At 44.9% G+C, this 18,425-nt stretch overlaps 1 protein-coding gene across 23 annotated transcripts in view; it reads right to left on the bottom strand.

Annotated features, from left to right (window-relative positions):
- The window catches only part of TCF7L2 (transcription factor 7 like 2), a 181,099-nt gene that overhangs the window by 103,008 nt on the left and 59,666 nt on the right, over positions 1-18,425 (bottom strand). For all 23 annotated transcript variants that reach the window (XM_076339026.1, XM_076339028.1, XM_076339023.1 and 20 more), the window contains exon 4: positions 13,903-14,004. In XM_076339026.1, the coding sequence (XP_076195141.1) occupies positions 13,903-14,004 (102 nt within the window). The remainder of the gene's footprint in view (positions 1-13,902; positions 14,005-18,425) is intronic.

Raw genomic sequence — 18,425 nt, 5'->3', positions numbered from 1 at the left:
GAAGAAGCAACTTCGGTTTGCCGTCTCACCCTCCTCCCCCCCACCCACAACAAAACATACATTCAAAATCTGATGAGTAAAGAATTACCAGTTACAGCTTTCTGAACCTTGCCCACGTAGGGCTGGTATGCAACAGGTTTCAATGTTTGTTTTTATAATAAATAAAGCAAAAGTATGATGAGACAACTAAGTTCTTTGTCTCTCCTCTGCCTTCTCTGAAGATGCCTTTTTTTTTTTTTTTGAGACTTAAGTAAAATTGTAAGGCGGTTAATAAAATAAAGGGCATTCCCTATCTCACATTTCAGCCTGTTCCAAATAACCTAGACAGTCCTAAAATATCCAAGCTTGCCTGTCAGCCATTTAATGAAGAAATACTAATAAAAATTAAAATGTAACCCCCAAACATACTTTCCCCCCTTCTTACATACCTACCAGTCTGCCCCATAATCTCACTTTTCCTGATAAAAAGGAAAAAAAAATTAAAAAACGGTTTTCCAGGCAAGCAGCAAAACCTAAACAAAATTAAAGAAGCGTAAAGACAAACTTGAACAGCAGACAAGTATGCGGAGAACAGTGTGACCTTTCCTTATCACCCACTGACATGCTTAATCGTTTCCAAACAAAAAAATGCTCTTTTCTACCACTTCTTCATTCTGCGAGCCCCTCCAGCGCCTGCGTGGCTGGTAAAGAGTTAAATCTCCCACTATCCCCTGCTGCCTGCGAAAAATCACGGAAACAATTGAGACATTGTCCAGTGAACAAGACTCCCAGGGACTGACATTTTTGTTTATGTCCCAGTTCTCAGCCTGTCAATTTTCACTCCCAACGTTAAAAGCCCGGCTTGCCCCAATGCAGTCTGCCCTCGGCTGAAAAGGCTCCACTTCATTTATTTTATTAAAGCTATGGTGTGTTTATGATTCAGAGCTCTCCCCATCCAAGGACCTGTTGGTCCCATCCCCCTGCCTTTCTCGCTGCCCTGCAATAGCAACTGCCTAACTCTGAGGAGGCTTTGCAATGCCTTTTGAAGAGTGATTGCCAGGAAAGTAACTACACTTAGGTTAAATACCAATGTTCGCATTTTGCTGGGGTATGAAATATGTATTACTGTACTCTAGTCCCTCAAAATAGCCTTTGATTATTAACTGGGGTAGGGTAGAGGGGAAGGGAGTTGAATACTAAGCCAGAGCGGCAGGAACTTCAAAAAGAACATTAAAAAAAAAAAAAAGAAAAAACCACACCCACTCCCGATACCCAGCAGCAAACTAGAAAATACATGCAATGGAGTAAAACAAACATCTTGGAGCAAAGCGGCATTTTCTCGGCTGCTCCGTAGCTGCATTTCCTGCCTGCGTTTTCATAATGACCGGAGCGTCAGGCCCAAAATATATCCCTCTCCTTCACCCCTGCCGTCCTCTCCCCCCCATTCCCAGCACTTTTTTTTTTTTTCGTTACGCTCTCAATACTTTATCTCCATGAAAAGCACACACAGCGGTCACCAGCGTTTCCTGTTTGCCGAGTGTGCTTTAACTATATCACACCCTCCGCCGCTGCGCTGGAATGCACAGCATATGGCATTGTGAAAGGGTTTACTGTCGAATAATGGCAGCAATGCAGTCCTGCTGGTTTATATCAAACCCTGTCACTCTCTTCACGGAGGTCTCTCTCGTGCTCTCCGAGAGGCGAGGTAAAACACACACACACACACATACACGCGCGCTACTTTGAGTCTCACAGCGGACCTCAGCAGAAGCCCGCCTGGATCCAGACCTGCAAACTCAAGGCAAGGAAGACTGCAACTTATAAAGTTGCGACTTGCAGTCACTTGTGATTTGTTTCGAATCTTAGTCCCCATAACGTCTGCAGGATCCTTTTATAGGTAGACAAAAGGGCTGTTAAAAAGTTTTTAGTTCCTCAGTGCGATTCCTACGAGCAGGGCCAGCATGGGCTTGAGGATGGCTACGTGCCCGAGCCCCTCTTCTCCAGGGTGGCAGGGCTGTCAGCCCGAGCAACTGCCTGAACTCCATCCCGGAGCGCAGCTTCACCTTCCCATGCTTTCAAAAATCAGCACCGATATATTTGGTTATGAAAACATCCACGCAAAAGTCGAACATACACTGTCACCTTTCATTTTGGGTCAAAGTTTCAAAACTGCATTTTCATTTAATTGCTCACAGGTTTATTTTTGTGTGGGTTTTTTTTTTTTTAAAGCAACTTTAAAAGAAAAGGACTTACAAATAAATAAATAAATAAATAAAGTGCTGCTTCCAACCGCAGTCAGGTTCAGCTAAGATGCTCACAAAGGTTATACTTCAAAGTGCTTTTTGTGCAGATCTTGAAACGCCTTCCCATGCCCGGACGCATTCGGCCAGCAGACGCTGAAACGAGTAGCAATACTTTTAAAGCCCATTGAAATGCATCCATCCACCCTCTCTTCATAAAAGGAAGACTTACTTAACAGGCATTTATTATTGCTGAACTAGGGTTGAAAGTTCAGTGTCCTTATAGACCAAAATTATCAAGATTTCTGAGTTTGCAGCCCATGTTTAAGTCCTAATAAGCTATTGTACCACACTCACTGCTATTAACTCTTTGATGTCAGGAACCCATGATGCTCTTTTAAACGTCTCACAGATGTCCAAGGGAAAAAGTGCAAAGCCCACCTGTGCTGAAGGACAGGTAAGCAACTGTATTTTTTTTGCCTTTAGTCCCCTCCAACAAAATATGCAAAGACAACTACAGCATTAAATACGCATGTCAAAGACAGGCTAGCCTACCAGTTCAGACTGTGAACTCGGAGTCAGGGGAGCTGTACATCACTCCCAGCTTTGCCATGATCTGATACGCAGAACACATTACCTTTCCGGGAAAGGGACATGAGCATACAGTGCCCCCTCACACCACACGCGTACAGCAACTGAACCGCTGCTGTGCCTTGCACTGCACAGACCCCATCTCTCCTGGACCAGAGCTCTTCGGGGCAGGGACAACAACCCACTTTTCTGAGAGTAGCTTGCCTATTAGATCCTCTTAAATACAGGTGACAATAAAGTGATAATGAAATTTTCTTTCATTTGCACCAAGCGCTTTGACCTGCTCGCTGCACAATCACAGCAGTGAAACAGTGTCCGCAGGGAGACGTCACCATCAGGCTTGGATGGCACTTGGGAAGAGAAGGGTCCCTAATTTTCCAACCCCAGACTAAGGCACCCGATCCCGACCACCAGCAAACAGGAGCAGGATGATGCTTTAATGCAAGAGGCATGAGCCCGGCTTGATGCCCAGGCAAGGAGCAGCCGAGCTGGCCAGAAGGCAAACAGAGCGCCAACTCTTTGGCCATTCTCTTCTCCCACCAGTGCTGGGGTTGCTCCCTCACATTTTCTCACCATTTACTCATCCCACAGATTCCTCAGCGCAGCGATCTGAGGTGGCCAAATGATTGCCTACGCAGGAACGGAGCTTAACAGTTCATCTACGGTGTGAGCAGACGCTCCCTGGACATGCTCCAGGCATGACAAGCAGAACAAGTTACTGCAGGGCGAGCTTCACCGAGGTCTTGCAGCACCTCTGTAACTGCCCGGCCACACACTCAGCTCTGGACACAGACGCGAGCAAACTTCACCTTCAATCCAAATGGCATCTGCTACCTCACGTTTACCCCTCAGGCAGCAATTGTGGAGCAACTGGCATGCCTCAGATTCACACCAGAGCTTATCCCAAGGTAACCTGTCCTGGCCATCAGAGCTCTTTAACGAGGAGCAGGTTACTTCATGTCCAGTAAACGACTTCCCTCCAAAGAGCTCGGCATGCCTGAAAAGCATCGAGATGGGGAGTCAACATGGAGCAGCTATGGCTTTAGCAATTCAAACCCTTGCTTGCTTCATATTAATTAACCATGTAGACATGCCCAACATGCAGCAACAGAAGTTCTGCCGCCAGGGAAAACTGTGCGCTGCAACCATTTGGGGTTTTCTAATGATACTGCTTCCATGCAGCTGCTTGGCAGGAAAAGCATTCACAGCCATAAATGCACACTAAGAATGTCTGGGAGGCTTTCAGGTCCCTTCACTCTGCTTTCCTCCATAAAATACCATTTCCTTATTACAGGGCAGTCACATCCCCGTAACACGCAATACTGACATCGCAGAGCTCTGCAGGCATGCAACGAGGCAAAATTTTGTTGATTTGTCTTTCCTCTCCAACACTATCCTTCCAGCCAGGGGAGGAGACCACGGAGATTTCATGCATTTCCCAGTGGGCAGATGAGCAACAAGAGACTAAAACCCTCCTTCAGGGTGTCTCCTTCTACTACAGCCTTAGCCCTGGGAAGAAATACGTCAGCACTAGGACAAGCTCCAGGGGAGAAGAGCTTGGGACACGCTATTCCCTCTCTCCCTCCCTTTCCTTTCTCAGTACTTGCTAGCTGGGGCACAGGCAGAAGCCACGACCATCTCTCAGGACGGGGCTTTATATCATATAAATGCTCAATTCCAGCGCCCCAAGTCAGAAAAGCATCACTATACAACACAATACTTTGAGTGCACACTTAAGTGTTGTCCTGAACATGGATGGACATCAGCTCACGTTTAATGATTTCTTGAATCAAGGCCTAAAAAGTAAAAAGGAAGGGGAAGGGGAAGCTAGTTTCCACAGTAATAGTAGTCAAGAAGTCTTTGAGTCTTGCCAACAGGAAAAATGCGTGTTAGAGAACCACTCGCCTCTCCTAGGAAACTAGCACAGACCCACCTCTTCCTGCAGGCTAGCACTGCAAGGCCCAGGGACACCATCAGGTCCCTAAATTTGCACCAAGAAGAAGGTAGAGGGGTAGGGCTGAAAAAAACCAAACCAAAACAAAACACACCACCACCCAAACCCAAAGATTTGGTTACTTCTCATTTCCATCAGGGAGGCTAGTCAGAAAGCAGCACCCTTCTTCTTGTATACACACACATATGTGTTCAAACCATGCATGCCCAGGACCCCCTACCAGCCTATCCCTCATTACGTATATATCATTCCTGCACAGGTGAGCCTGGCTGCAGAGCTACTGCTTGCTGGGGTAGAGGAAGGACTGATTCAGCTCCCCCAAACTTCCTAATTCCAAGAGATGAGACCTAAGGTACACATCTGACACAAGCACTCATGGATACGCAGGGTCTTAATAGCACCAAAAGTAATTTGGTTAGGATTTTAGGTTTAGATTTCAAAAACTACTTCAGTTTCTTTTTTTCATTTTTCCTGTGGGGCTGCAGGGTCTTTTTGCTCTAAAATGCAGATGTGGAAATCATCAGTTTCTCAAACTCACCTTGGGAAAGTTACTTAACATCTTTCTGGCCGCACTGGTAAAACAGAGGAGTGAGCAATTTTTTCCCATCTCGGGAAAGTGCTGAATGATTTTGCTCACCAGGCAAGGCCCCCTGGAACCAGACCCCTGCAACCAGCCCACTGCAGATTCAAAGCAAAGTCTGTTTGACAAAAACTTCTAGCTTAGTTTTGTGAAATTAGGCACAGAACATTGCTTGGGGAGAGATTAGGGGTGGGAGATTGTTTTATTAAGGTGTCACTCCTTGTTATTTGCAAGATCTCTAACTCTCCAAAGGCTTTCCAAAATGCCCCTTGCCAAATAGGTATGCATAGGACAGAGGAGAAAGCATCCTTCCTTATCTTTATGCAGTAGCTTACTAGGCAGCTCCAGTTTCTTCCATAGGAAAGAGTACAGATGCCTATACAGTCCAGAAAGTGAAGTATCCCATGAATAATCTAATCCCAAACCGCATGAACTGGTGAGAAGAGCAATAATCCTGGGCTTGAGCAACTTGGCAAACAAATGGTCCTGAGCCCAGCAATGCCAGCTTCCTTCCTTTCTTTTTAATGATAAATACGTGCTGTTTTCTTTACTACAGCACCTGGACACAGTACACAGACCTTGTTTAAACAGAAAATAGGAGGTTCCTATTCAAGTGGGCTCATCTGCACGGGGAAGTTTTTGTGCAAGGACTCAAGTGTGAATTGAAAAATGCAGAACAACTATTTCGAATTATCTCTCCATGTGGACACTGTTATTCAGCACTAAGAGTTTCTTTGTGAGATTTAGCTTAATCCGTTTCCAAAGCGGATTAAGCTAAACCACACAAAGGACCTCTTACTGCTGAATAAGAGTGGCCGTATGGAGATATAATGAGGAATAGTTATCCTGAGACAGCTACTTTGACTGCATATTTGGGCTTTTCCGCTCTGCGTCAACAAGCCCAAAGCCATACTGGAAAGGGAAGACTGCGCTTCTAGAAATCTGGGCAAAAACAGTGCCAGGGCCGTATCATACCCATTAAATCTTCTGCTCTGTGCACGATAGCTGCTCCTGCTCCAGTCGGCACGGGTCCTGGCTCCAAACCAGGCTGCATTATTCAATACCTACTTCTTTAAGCTCCAGATTGAATCCAGCCGCAAACTTCAGCTGCAGACAGGGCGCGCAGGGAAAAGGACCTGCGGCGAGTGGCCCTGCCAAGTCTGCTACCCTCGGTACACATCATCTTTGATCTGACAGGCTCACCCATCTGGCTCTACAGCATCACCCGGCGCTGCTGCGGCTCTTCGCCCGCTGCCAAGGCCGAGCCGCTGTGGACGGCTGCTGCTGCAGTCCTTGTGCACGCCCCGGGCTTTGGGGACGGACCGTCTGCACTCTCTCCATTCCTCTCGGCACAACCGCTCTTCTGCAGGAGAGCTGATGGCTTGCCGATATTTAATTTTAGGCCCACGCAAGTCCCTAGAAGTCAATTTAACATGCATGCTCCAGCATAACAAACTGCCGTGTGACTGAATCCAAAACACAGCTTGGGCTCCTCTGTGCTAAAATACTCTCTCCTAAACCATCTTCCCGGTGTAGGTTTCTACCTTGAAATGCTGCTCTCTGCAGTTTTACAGTATCCCAAACTAGCTGGTCAGAAAGGGCCAAAAATTAAGGCACTCGTATTTGTGTCACATTTGGGACATAGTGGGTATTTTATAAACAAAAGATACAAGAGGGAAGCCTGCAGTAGATGCGCTTCCAACCACACTGAAGGCAGCATAGTTACACCCTTCTTAAGGATCTCTGATGAGCAAGCTTTCGTCTTACTTCCCCCTCACCCAGAGAATTTCAATACTTAGATATGTCAGAGAGAGATATACCAGATATATTTTGATGTGCCACGACAAACCAAAATGCCAATCTCAGGGCTCTAGCTCAGGAGCAGGAGCTGCAGCACAACCCCTCCAGGAAATCAAAACTGATGCTGGTTCACCACAATACCCTGGGCTATAAACCTGCTGCTTCAGGAGGACCTTGCTGAGCTGTCTCCGGTAACATTAGAGAAGCCTGGTGCTGTCTAGGAGCAGGGAACACTGCAGCCATCTCAAGGCAAGCCACCCTGGTACCCATGAACCAGAGCCCTCACAGGCACCGAGGACCAGGTTCTCCCAAAGTCCAGCCAGGTAATTCACAAGAAACAGATGCTCAACAGATTGTGCCGAGCATATCGTAACACTCCTACTCAGCTGCCTTCTCCTGGAGCAATGCTTAGTGTTACCAATTCCTATGATTTTATAGCCAGTCTAGCAATACTTGCTATTTTTCTTAAAGTGTGGTAGTCTTGAAGTCAAGTGTTTAGGGAAGAACCTCAGCCTCCTCTTACAGCACACAGCAAGCTCCTGAACTGCTGTAGAGAAAAGTTTGAGAATGAGCGGAGTATACCCTACAGGCTCAGGAACCAGAGAACAAATAAAGAGAAAACAAAATGTATTATTTAAGAAACAGAAAACAAACAAAAACACTACAAAAAAAAACCCCCAAACCACCAATCCTCATGATCTTTTGAGGCCTGACTCATGATCCTAGAACAATTGGGATTGGCAGTACTATACATTTTACAGCATTTATTCACAGCTAAAATATCCCAACATCCAAATACTGCGAGTAGCTCCAAGAACTCTGAAGACCTCCTGACTACAACCACGAGTGACAATTCATTCCAGCTGCCAAGCCAGCCCCAAGGTGTCTTCTGAAGGTGCTTTAGTGCTGACTGATGTTTGCAGGAGCATTACATTCCTGCTCACTTCACAGTAAGAGGTACAAGCCTGCACATTTCCCCAGTCTCGATGTTAAAGCAGGGAGGTTACCTCCAGTACCCAAATAAGGTCTGTAGAGAACAGACATTGTGCCACAGAGTAAACACAACTGCATGAAGCAGTCCCCTGAAGTCTGAACTATTTTGCAAACATAAAAAATTACCAAGTGAATTACTTTTTAGGAGTTCACATTTCTTCTGTGCTCTACGCAAACCAAGCACTAGGGTTCCCATTCATATTTAGTGGGTATTGAATACAATGTGTGTGTTTGATAGGAATCCATCCAAAATAATTTTATGGGACTGCTGGTAGATGAATTCTATACTTAGCCCTAAACATTCAGGTTTGAACACAGATTTTTTTAAAGACAACCCTTCCCAACGAAAAATCAAAAGGAATTAGTGGTGAAAGATTTAGCCACAAAATTCTCAGCAAGTTTAATTTGTTCTGAGGCTTAATTCCATGCAGCTCCGAAAATTCAGGACAAGATGTTTGCACACTTTTGGGCATGTATTAATGAAAAATTTTGTTTACTTTACAACGGCCAGAGCAATCAGCCAAATAAAGTATAGAGCATTTAGAAAGGAGAGAGTCACTAAAGAAGCTTTCCAATTAAGTCTGCACGGATATTTCTGCAGTGTGAGTCTCAGGGATCTGTGTGTTGGGTCCATGCACCAAGGCGTGACCTACCTGCCATCCGGGACTGTTAGGGTACCAGTACAGCTCAGACACACAGCCCTCTCCTCCTCCCCATGCACGTGCCCCTCTCAACACCAGGCACTGACATGAATGATGCCCAACTCCTTCCCCTCACAACACCACCACGTTCCTGCAGCTCTCAACAGAGTCTGCATACTCAGAGGATTGCCCTGCAGATCTCCAGGGAAGAGGGTGTCCCATCATGGGCACACGCAGCCTGAAATCCAAGAACATCTCAAGAGGTTACTGCAGAGGAAGAACAATCTCTCTACAGCAAAATATTAAAGACACAAAGCAAGAACTTTAAAAGCCCTCTTGCGGCACTGCGAGTGGAAGTTGCAAGATCATACTTCCAGATGGCTCCATACATAAAGGACCGCACATATGTCTAGATGCACCCCACTTCTGGCCTGTTTGAAGGGACACTGTAGATGAATTTTACAATCTAGCTAAGATAAACCTCATGATTACTTGTAGGTATTTGTCTTTTCTTTCAAAGTACGTAAGTGAAACCACACAAGACAAAGAAATTAGGGACCAGGCAGGGCAGGCTGCACAGCTTCAACTCTAACCACTCTGGGAAACAACTCCTGATCCCTCCAAACCACCCAGCGGTCCCAGACACCCGCTGTCCACGCACATCCAAGAGGCTGAGAACAGACAATACATTTCAGATGGTTTTGCCTTCAGTTTTGCTTGTCATATTATGTTTTGAAAACACATTTTTACCTCCTTAAGCAAAAAAAAAAGGGGGGGGGATCAGATACACTACTGCACAGTGATTCTTTGTTCTTGGGGATTCAGTCTACTTTATAGCTGTGTTCATTACGTATTAGAAAACCCAGGCCAAATAGTACTAGAAGTCCTCCCCCAAGGTAACATTTACATTTACTTCAAAAGGCCTCCCTGCAGAAGAAAATGCAGGAATTTTTTAAACCTTTAACTGTTTTGTAAGAAATATACTGTATCAAACCACCACCATTTTGGGTTCTGAATGTTTTTGCCTGGTACAAAGGACGCTAAAAGCCAGTTTCTGTACAGCCGAGACAGCAGGAGGCAGGAACCTGGGACCAGTCTTTCACCCATACTCCTGCCCAAAACAGGGTATGGCTGAGTCAGAGTATTTACGTTGCAGAGAACAGGGAAGAACAGCACTGTTTTTCTCCTTAAGGTTGTAGGAATGCATGCATAGATAAAAAAGGTTTTAAAGGAGCTTGCTTTCTGCAGTGAGTAGATTTTGGAGATCCTTGTGCAGACATACCATGCTCATTTTCACTTGCCTGTCCACACCGCAACAGAAAATTTTCATGTGAGAATCCCACACCTAGGGCACCCAGATCTCATCCTTACCACCATGCTGGCGGCCCATGCGTGGAGCAGACCAGGTGCCTGTTGAACATGGGATTTCAGGACAACTACCATCCTACTCGCTTAGAGGAGCATCTAAGGCACCCAGCTGGGGTCTGCTTTGCACCCAAAAACTTCCTGCTAGAACTGTTTTACAAAGTCTTAATACCTTCAATGAAATCAAAGGTCAGGAAAAAAGAGGGAAATAACCATAAAAATCCTTTAAAAAATCCCAGCCTCATAATAGTACTATCCACAGGCTGAATTCAAAATTTTGACCTAGCAAGCTTAATAGCGTACTATTAAAACGATTTTTCCCCCAGTTTTCTTTCACCTTTGGACACAGATAAGCAGCATGACTGTGCCAGAGCAAGATGCAAGAGTCTTACAAGACGAGTGAAGCACCTAAATGCAAATAAATGCATTGGTCTTAAATGGAGCCTCATGCTGTACCTTCCTCAAGACATGCTGAACATAATTTCAGTTTAATATTCTATTTCTCATTACGGGCCTTGGAGACTCTCTCAAGCACCATGAAAAGCAGTATTAACCCAGCCCTCAGCACTGGGGGCAATCCAGCCAAATTATTCATGCTGGTCTTTTGCTTCGATTTTTGTAGTCTTAACTTAATGTTCCTAAACAAATCTGAAAGGAGGATGGCTGACAAATAGTACAGACTTTACTTAAGACATTAGAGACGGCCATGTTCTGCAGCCTTCAGTCATTAAGCTAAAAACTCACACTGAAGCCAAGGGGAGTTTCATCAGAGCTGGACTTAAAGGCTGCAGCCCTGACACAGAACTCATGGTAGTCACAGCCAAGCACTGAGAAGCAAGAACATTAAAAAAGAAAAAGGAAAGGAAAAGGGGGGGGGGGGGGGAGAAAAAAGAAAAAAAAAAAGGAAAAGGAAAAAAAAAAAAAAGAAGAAGGGGGGGTAAAAAACAACCCCCACATGCTCCTCTCTTTGTAACCCAGCTATAAAGATTAGCCTCAAATCCTGATTTCAGAGATAGGACAAAGATAAGAAATTATTTGCAGGTGTTAGCATTTTCAGACAGATCTTCAGGGCAGCACGACTGATTTCAAGATGAAAAACTGGCATAGGTACACTTGGCGGGTAGACAAGACACAGCAATGTGTGTGGAGAATCAGTGTCTATCCCTATACATTACACTTGCACAGAAACGTCAGCATGTCCATGAAACACCCCTCATTGTTCCATAAAAAGATTAATCGCGTTTTCACGTATGCAGAAATGGGTGTAGAGCCTGCTGCAAGAGCAGCCAGGTCCCAGGTGCAGGCACAGCAGTGACGAACGGGGACACCAGATAAGCCTGACACATCCCAGGCCAACCGGCATCTGCAGCCACTTCATCTCCCCTGAATGCCATTACCCGCTCTAACTTTATTTACCAAAAATAAGACCAATTTTACTCCATAGAATGAATGTGGCTTGGGGCGGATGCCAGGAAAAAGGGTGGGAAAAGCTGCCCCTTATTTATTTATTTTAACAGAACAAGGCAAAACAGTTCGCTGCTAGAAATAAACATTAAACCTTGCAGAACCACCCCCCTCCCAAAAACCCCACTGCTTCCCCCCCTCACTCCCTCCTCCTTCTCTCCCTCCAACATTGTAAGTAGCACAAAAGATCACATTACAAATGCCAGCTGTGGCTCTTTTGGAAGGTGGCCTCCATCTCGGAGGTAGTATATGTTCCTCACAGCCTAAGTGGTTGCTATGGTAAATATGCTTTTTATTGAATAGCAGAGTGAAACAGCTTTTAAAGAGACCCATAAGAACCCCATAAATGGTCAAAATAGAAGGCAGATCAACCTCAGCCTCCCTGGAAACAGGTTTCTCTTTATTTTCCAAAATGATCATGATTTTTGATCCCTTTTTTGTGTGTGTGTGTGTGTTGTCCACTCGCCTCCACCTCACCCACACCTGGGTGGAGGGGCTGGAGAGGGCTGGGGGACCCAGGATCCCAACCAGCCCCCCAGCTGGCCTTTAAAGGCAAGCACCCGCTCTCCTACGTGGCAGGAGGCTTTGGGGACAGCAGATACTCAGCACTGCTAAGCACAGGTGATCCCCAGCAAAGCTACCCATGAATGTCAGCCTGCCCTCCCAGGCTGCAACCAGCCAGGAGAAACCTCCTGCTCCCTTGCTATCACCTCCCACAAGACTGACACTGCTCTGCCGTGCCGGCCCCAGAGCCCCAGGAACACTCCCGTCCCCCGTGCCGGTCCTCCAGCACGGCAGTAAAATCAGAATTAAAATAAGGAAGTTACTCTGGTTCATTTCTTATGAAGAATAAGATGACAGCAGGATTTGATGGCTGTAGATTTCTAAATAACCAGCCAAACACTTTTCCTCTGATCTCTTCCTCCAGTGGCAGCCCAAGTGGACAGGAAGGAAAAGCAAAGTCATCTGAAAAAGTGAAGCAACCAGCGCTAGGTATCAACTAAGCAAATACCAGTCCTGTGCCCATCACTCTCTGCTGTACTGAGGGACGGTTTAGAAGCTACGGACTGTAAAAGATAAGAAACCTTTTTTCTTTTTAAATAAAAAAACTAAGACATAGCAAAGGGCTGAAATTTCTCAAGTTAAAGAGACAACAAGAGAATAAGAAGCTCCTCAAAAATGTTTAGTACGATTTTAGATTTCTAGCAAAACAAATGTGCGCCTTGGATGATCTACCAGCTACGTCAGCTTTAGACTGTATAACAGAAGACAAAGAACAAGCAACGTTTCTTTTCCTGGGATTCACCTTGTCATCCATTGGTTATAAGAAAATTTAAAAAAAAAAAAAAATCCTGTAAAACTTGATGATAAAGTATTTCAGAAGAAATATTCTAACCTACTGCATGCCATCTTCTCCAGAGGTAAATTTCCCAGATGAACGCTCAGAGCTAAGATGCTCTTTAACATTAGTTGGCACTGACACTGGCTATGGGTGAGGATGGGCCAGTGCATACCACCCCTCTTGCATAACACCATATAAACAAACAGTTTCCTTTTAGACCTCTATGGATGCTATTTTAGAAAGTAAAATAAAACCCCAAACCCCTCTCATGCAAATTTGTATTGAACATTTCAAACTCAACATTGTTTTAACAATAGAAGCAAGAAAACTTAACCGAGAACTGAAAAGTTAATTTAAAAAAAAGCCATTTTTAGCAACACTACTTATTATAAAGAGATTTTTAAATTTTGCAGGTAAGTAGTAAACATTTGCTAACACTTTTCATGCTAAATGAGAAGTCATCACAACACAAAGGGACATGTGCTCTGTTGAGCTTTCACCCAGGTAAAATTTCATTCAAGATTTTGCAGTAAGAAAAGATTTTTTTAGTAAAGGTCATAGTACAGGCTTGGTTTTTATTTTTTTAATGCTCTCCAAAAGTGTCTCTTCATTCTCTTCAGTTCAACATTGTCAGATGTGTAAACCAGCCTGACTGGACTTCACTGCTACTAAATAATTCTGCAGTGTGTAAATTTAGAGCATTTTCAACTCTCTGCTCTCCTACAAGGCACATGAATGATAATTTCATAAACAGCCCAGCAATAGCAAATGTATTCCCTCCTTTTACCATGGGATCATTAAGGTTTTTGTTTGTTTTGAAGTATTTCTCTTTTGGTTTGTGTAAAAGAAAACTGATGACAACCAATGCCATTAATGTCAAATGCCTTTTTTGTCTTTTTTTTTTCTTTCTTTTTTTTTAAACAAAGGTAGAACATCTTTCTGCGTTTACTTACAACAATGTGTGCTGGAGATGGAGACCTAGCATCCTTGAGGGCTTGTCTACTCTGAAGGCTCCCTGCCTGAACATCAAGCAGTGGCCATTTCATCTGCAGATACTGGATGGAGGAAACAAAAATGGGGAAAGAAAAATGAGTTCAGAAAAGAAAGGCAAAAAAATAACAAATCTTAGGTAACATGGGTAAAACGATATAAATTAAAACTTATGTAAGGAACTGAAACAAAAATTAAGACGACTTTGCATGTTTGTGGAGACAATCTGTGCAGAACACTACAATTTCATACCACCACATTACAGTTCAGGAATAAGAAAATAAAGTAGATTGCAAAGACAGTATTACATTGATTTTATTAAGCGTAGCAAATCTAGAAGAATAAAACCCACACAGACAAAATACCAAAACCATGGAGAGGATGGGACAAGGGAGGGGGAAGGTGGATTATCAGTCTCAGGAGAGCGAAAACACGTATCATGGGTTAAGAATATGATCTCATTATTTAATGGATCATCTGTCAGCCTTCTTTCAACAAATGCACCATGTCAACTCCTCCAGCTTCCCCAGTGCTGTACGAGCCCTAAAGGCAGAGGTCTACCCCAGAAAGACCCAGTACTGCTGGGTCTTAGCATCTGTTTTCTCTACTTTTCACCATTTCTGGAAGTCACCATGGATTATTTTCTTCTTGCTCATCATCACCAGGAGAGAAATCTTCTGTCGAACAACCCTTAAGGGACTTGCACAGTGTAACTTATTCAATTACAAGGCCAAACTTAATAAGCTCTCCCGTTGATGATGTCCAAGACAGAGTACAGCCCGGTGCACTCAGGCTCAGCTGCACAGGCGCTCAGGGGTAGCCACAACTTCTTTATGTCACTGGCATCGGCAGATAGGCTGAATATACAGAGGCAGCGAGTCTGCAGCGTAAGGAGGTGTTGATTCAAAAGCAAAAAAAGTTTAACTACACTTCAAGAAGGAGCAGAACGTTCCCACGGATTTAACCAGCATCAAATATCGACTAAAACTTCTGCTCTCAGGCATGCGTGTCCTCTTGCTAAACTTGCTGGAGGTGCCATTGCACCCCAGCCGGATCCCATAGGAGAGCTCAAGGCTTCCACCAAACAGGTGAAGTCTCAAGCTGGTACCCAAATCACTGCATCAGAAGTGCTCAATTCTGACCAAAAGCAGCCCTGCAGAGAAATTAGTTAGCCCAAATACACTTCCACACAGTACATATAAATATAATTTCAGCCCGAGCTTTTCTGTCCGCATGGTGCTACACTGTACCAATTAGGCCTAATGCTTAATACATGATCTCTAAAAACCCTATATCATGCTGGAAAAAATGCATACCGCCACATACCTTCAGCCCCCTCCCAGAACTAAAAGCAGCTGTATGCATAGATCAGGCCACTGCAGAAGATCCTATTTAGCCCTAGACTCTGGTTGACCTAACAGGTCTATTCCTAGAAAATATCTAGAGAAATAATTATGTTTACCCATCCCTTTTTTTTTTTTTTTTTTTTTTTGAGTAATCTTGAAGGAGAACCACACACAAACAACCCCCTCCACCCCAGGCGAACAACGGAAGCCATATCTAAATCTCCACGAAGGAAGGAAGGAGATCTGGTTCCATGCTTTCAGCACATCACTATCACATTTGCCTACGTATGCAAAACATTTGCTAGCATGCAAGGCCTGTTTGCTGCAAGACCCTGGGCATCGAGGTGACCAGAAGCAGGAGTCAGCAGGAGGATGCATTACCGATTCCCATCGCTTGGAGGGCCTGAGATTTCTGAGCTACTGGAATGCAAATAAACAAACCCATACTCTGGATTTGTGCCCCATACGAGTTCCTCAAGTTCCAAGAAGTCTTGTTTTTATTCATCTTCACATTTGGGATTTGTGCAATGTGGACCAGAATGTTTCAGCACTTCTTAAAAATAAGAAATAAAACCCAAACAAACCAGAACTAGCCTACCGTAAGCAGCATTTCTAACTCTTACGACTCAATTGTAAGCCTCCAGATATTTGATCACTTGTATCAAATCCCTGCTCTTCAATATAGGTGACCACAACATAAATTTTAAAGTTGAGATGATGTTAAAGTAACTTTCTAACCCTTTGTGGTTTCAAAAAAGTGCTTAAAAATGCAACCCAAGTGCACAGAAAATGAACCCAAAACCCAAGCCAACTGAGAGCTGCTTAACTTCAGGGGAAGTTTGATACATTTCAGATTTGTGGATGGCACTATTAAACAAGTCAACTGCTACAGCTTTAGAAGCCCATCAGTTGTCTTAGACAACTGTGTCTGTAACACCGCCACATAAAGGGGCACATGAATTTGCAAAAGGTTCCTGATGGGTCGCAGCTACTACCAGCTTCCCCAGGTTTTTCAGCCAGCTAGTGAAGTATTTTTCCCTTCTTCCAAGGAAAACGTCCTCACAGGACATGTGCCTCACGGTACACGACTGTTTCAAACTCCACAACCATTTCAGAGACTGAGAAGTTACCACTACCACAGCTAAAGTGCTTACAAGAACCTGCCAGCTCAACTGGTGGCGTGTCAGGAAACAGCCACTAAGCCATTACCCACCAAAATAAACCAGACACCCTCATTTTTCCATGACCACTCCATGGTCATGAGCAACCCTGGAATATTCCTACAACCATGACAACCCATGAAGGAGCTCAGGTCAGCGGCTGTCCTAAGACAGGCCAAGAAATGCATGGGCTTCTCTGAGACTGCCCCAAGGGCAGACTGAGAGGCACTGACACAGCAGCATGAGCAAGCTCACATCAGACCCCGTCCAGTCAGTAATTATTGCAGGGATTACGAAGCCTTCAGGACTGTCAGTTCTGCTGGTTTTTATTAGCAATAAATTCCCTTAGAAGAAACAGAGCAAGAAGGTATGGCTGCTCCTGCTCCACCTCGATCTCACAAGAGCCCACACTTTCAGCATGGGTGCTCCCACACCAGGCTGACCAGCCTAAGTGCAAGATGGAAGTTTCAGAAGATCTTACTGCTGCTTTGCTTTTCTGCTTTTAAAACCCTTAGTTTGGGCTCTCAGTAAAGTCCTTCTCTTACCCACCCCTGCCAAAGAGCATCCAAGAAGTCTTAGGCTAAAACACAGCCAAAGCTGCTTCTCCTCTTGGACACGCACTGGGAGCCCAGCAGGAATGGTCCAAACCCAGAGGGCTCAGTTTTGGACACAAGCACACACATGGACCGCTTCCATTTTCACCAGTGGGTAATACACCAGTGGCGGGAAAAATAAAATAAAATAAACAGTCCCCATGGAAAGCAGTGACGCGCAAGGGTCAATAAAGCAACTTCCATGAGCTCTACCAAGTGGCCAGGATCCAGAGCAGCATCCCGGCCCCGCCAAGGGCGAGATGTTCTGTCCATCAGATAAACAGAGAGGGCCAGAGCCTGCAGCCAATGCCTGCGTCAAGCTAACGAACCCACAGCTTCAATGGCGGGATGTTTGCAAAAGAAAAAAAGTCCAATTTGCTGGCTTCAGAACGTGAGCCCCGTTGATAAAGTATGAAATATTAGCATTGTTTAAGGTGACGAGCCTGACTCAAGGCCTCCTCATCCAAGAATTGTCATGCCTGTAACACAATATTGATGTGGTGGCTTATAATTCTTACTTTACATAAAAGCTTCATTGTGTGCCAAATTCAATCTCCACAGGCTACCTGAGCCACAGATTTTTACGAGTCTACATTTCAGCGCAGCGAGTCTACAATACACATAATTTTCAATTATGTTAGGGCAGAACAGGATCACTGCCTATATAACATTACTGGTTGGAGGAAATGAGACTCAGCCCTACTGCCGAGAGAGCTAACTGGATCCAGATGGCGGGCCGAGCGAGGCAGCCGTCCGAAGGAGCGATGTCGCAGCAGCCGCCCCCTCCACAACTCTCTCTTTCACAACGGAGATGCCAAGCCATCGCCAGGGCGGGGAGCTGGGAGGGGAGGATGCTTGGGCAGGGGGGGAGTCGCATCACGGCATGGGGAGGGCGAAGGAAGAGGGGGGAGAGGCGTGATTGCTTTCGCAGGTTTACTACTGCTGCCCTACGCTGCGATATTCTTATTAAAGAGGAGAAAAATTAAGTCCTGTTACAGCGGAGAGGTAAATCCTTTCCTTCCTCAAGCAACTAAATAGCAGGAAATCCTCTTCTCTCAGCCCTAAATGCAGATTTGAGCCAGACAGTTCCTCTGATTTGCAAGGAGTCCACAAAAATCCGAAGCCGACTTTCCCAGCCTTCTGACACTGCTTTTACATTCCTGCACCAGGGGGGAAGGGTAGGAGGGAGGGAAGTTCCCACCATCCTGCTCCTGCAAAGGCTGGACACACACTCGCTCCTCTCCTGCTTCTGTGTCTCAGTGTGGAAATTAGGACTTGCCTGTACAAACATTGCACTTTTCAACAAATTAACTCTAACAAATCTGCACAAATTATTTCGGAGCAAAACTGTTGAAATGGGCTCTGCTGGCTTGCTTTTAACATTCTT

Source organism: Aptenodytes patagonicus, chromosome 5 (assembly GCF_965638725.1).
Source record: "Aptenodytes patagonicus chromosome 5, bAptPat1.pri.cur, whole genome shotgun sequence".
Taxonomy (NCBI): Eukaryota; Metazoa; Chordata; class Aves; order Sphenisciformes; family Spheniscidae; genus Aptenodytes; species Aptenodytes patagonicus.
The sequence above is the reverse complement of the archived record's forward strand: the minus strand, read 5'-3'. Positions and strand labels throughout refer to the sequence as shown.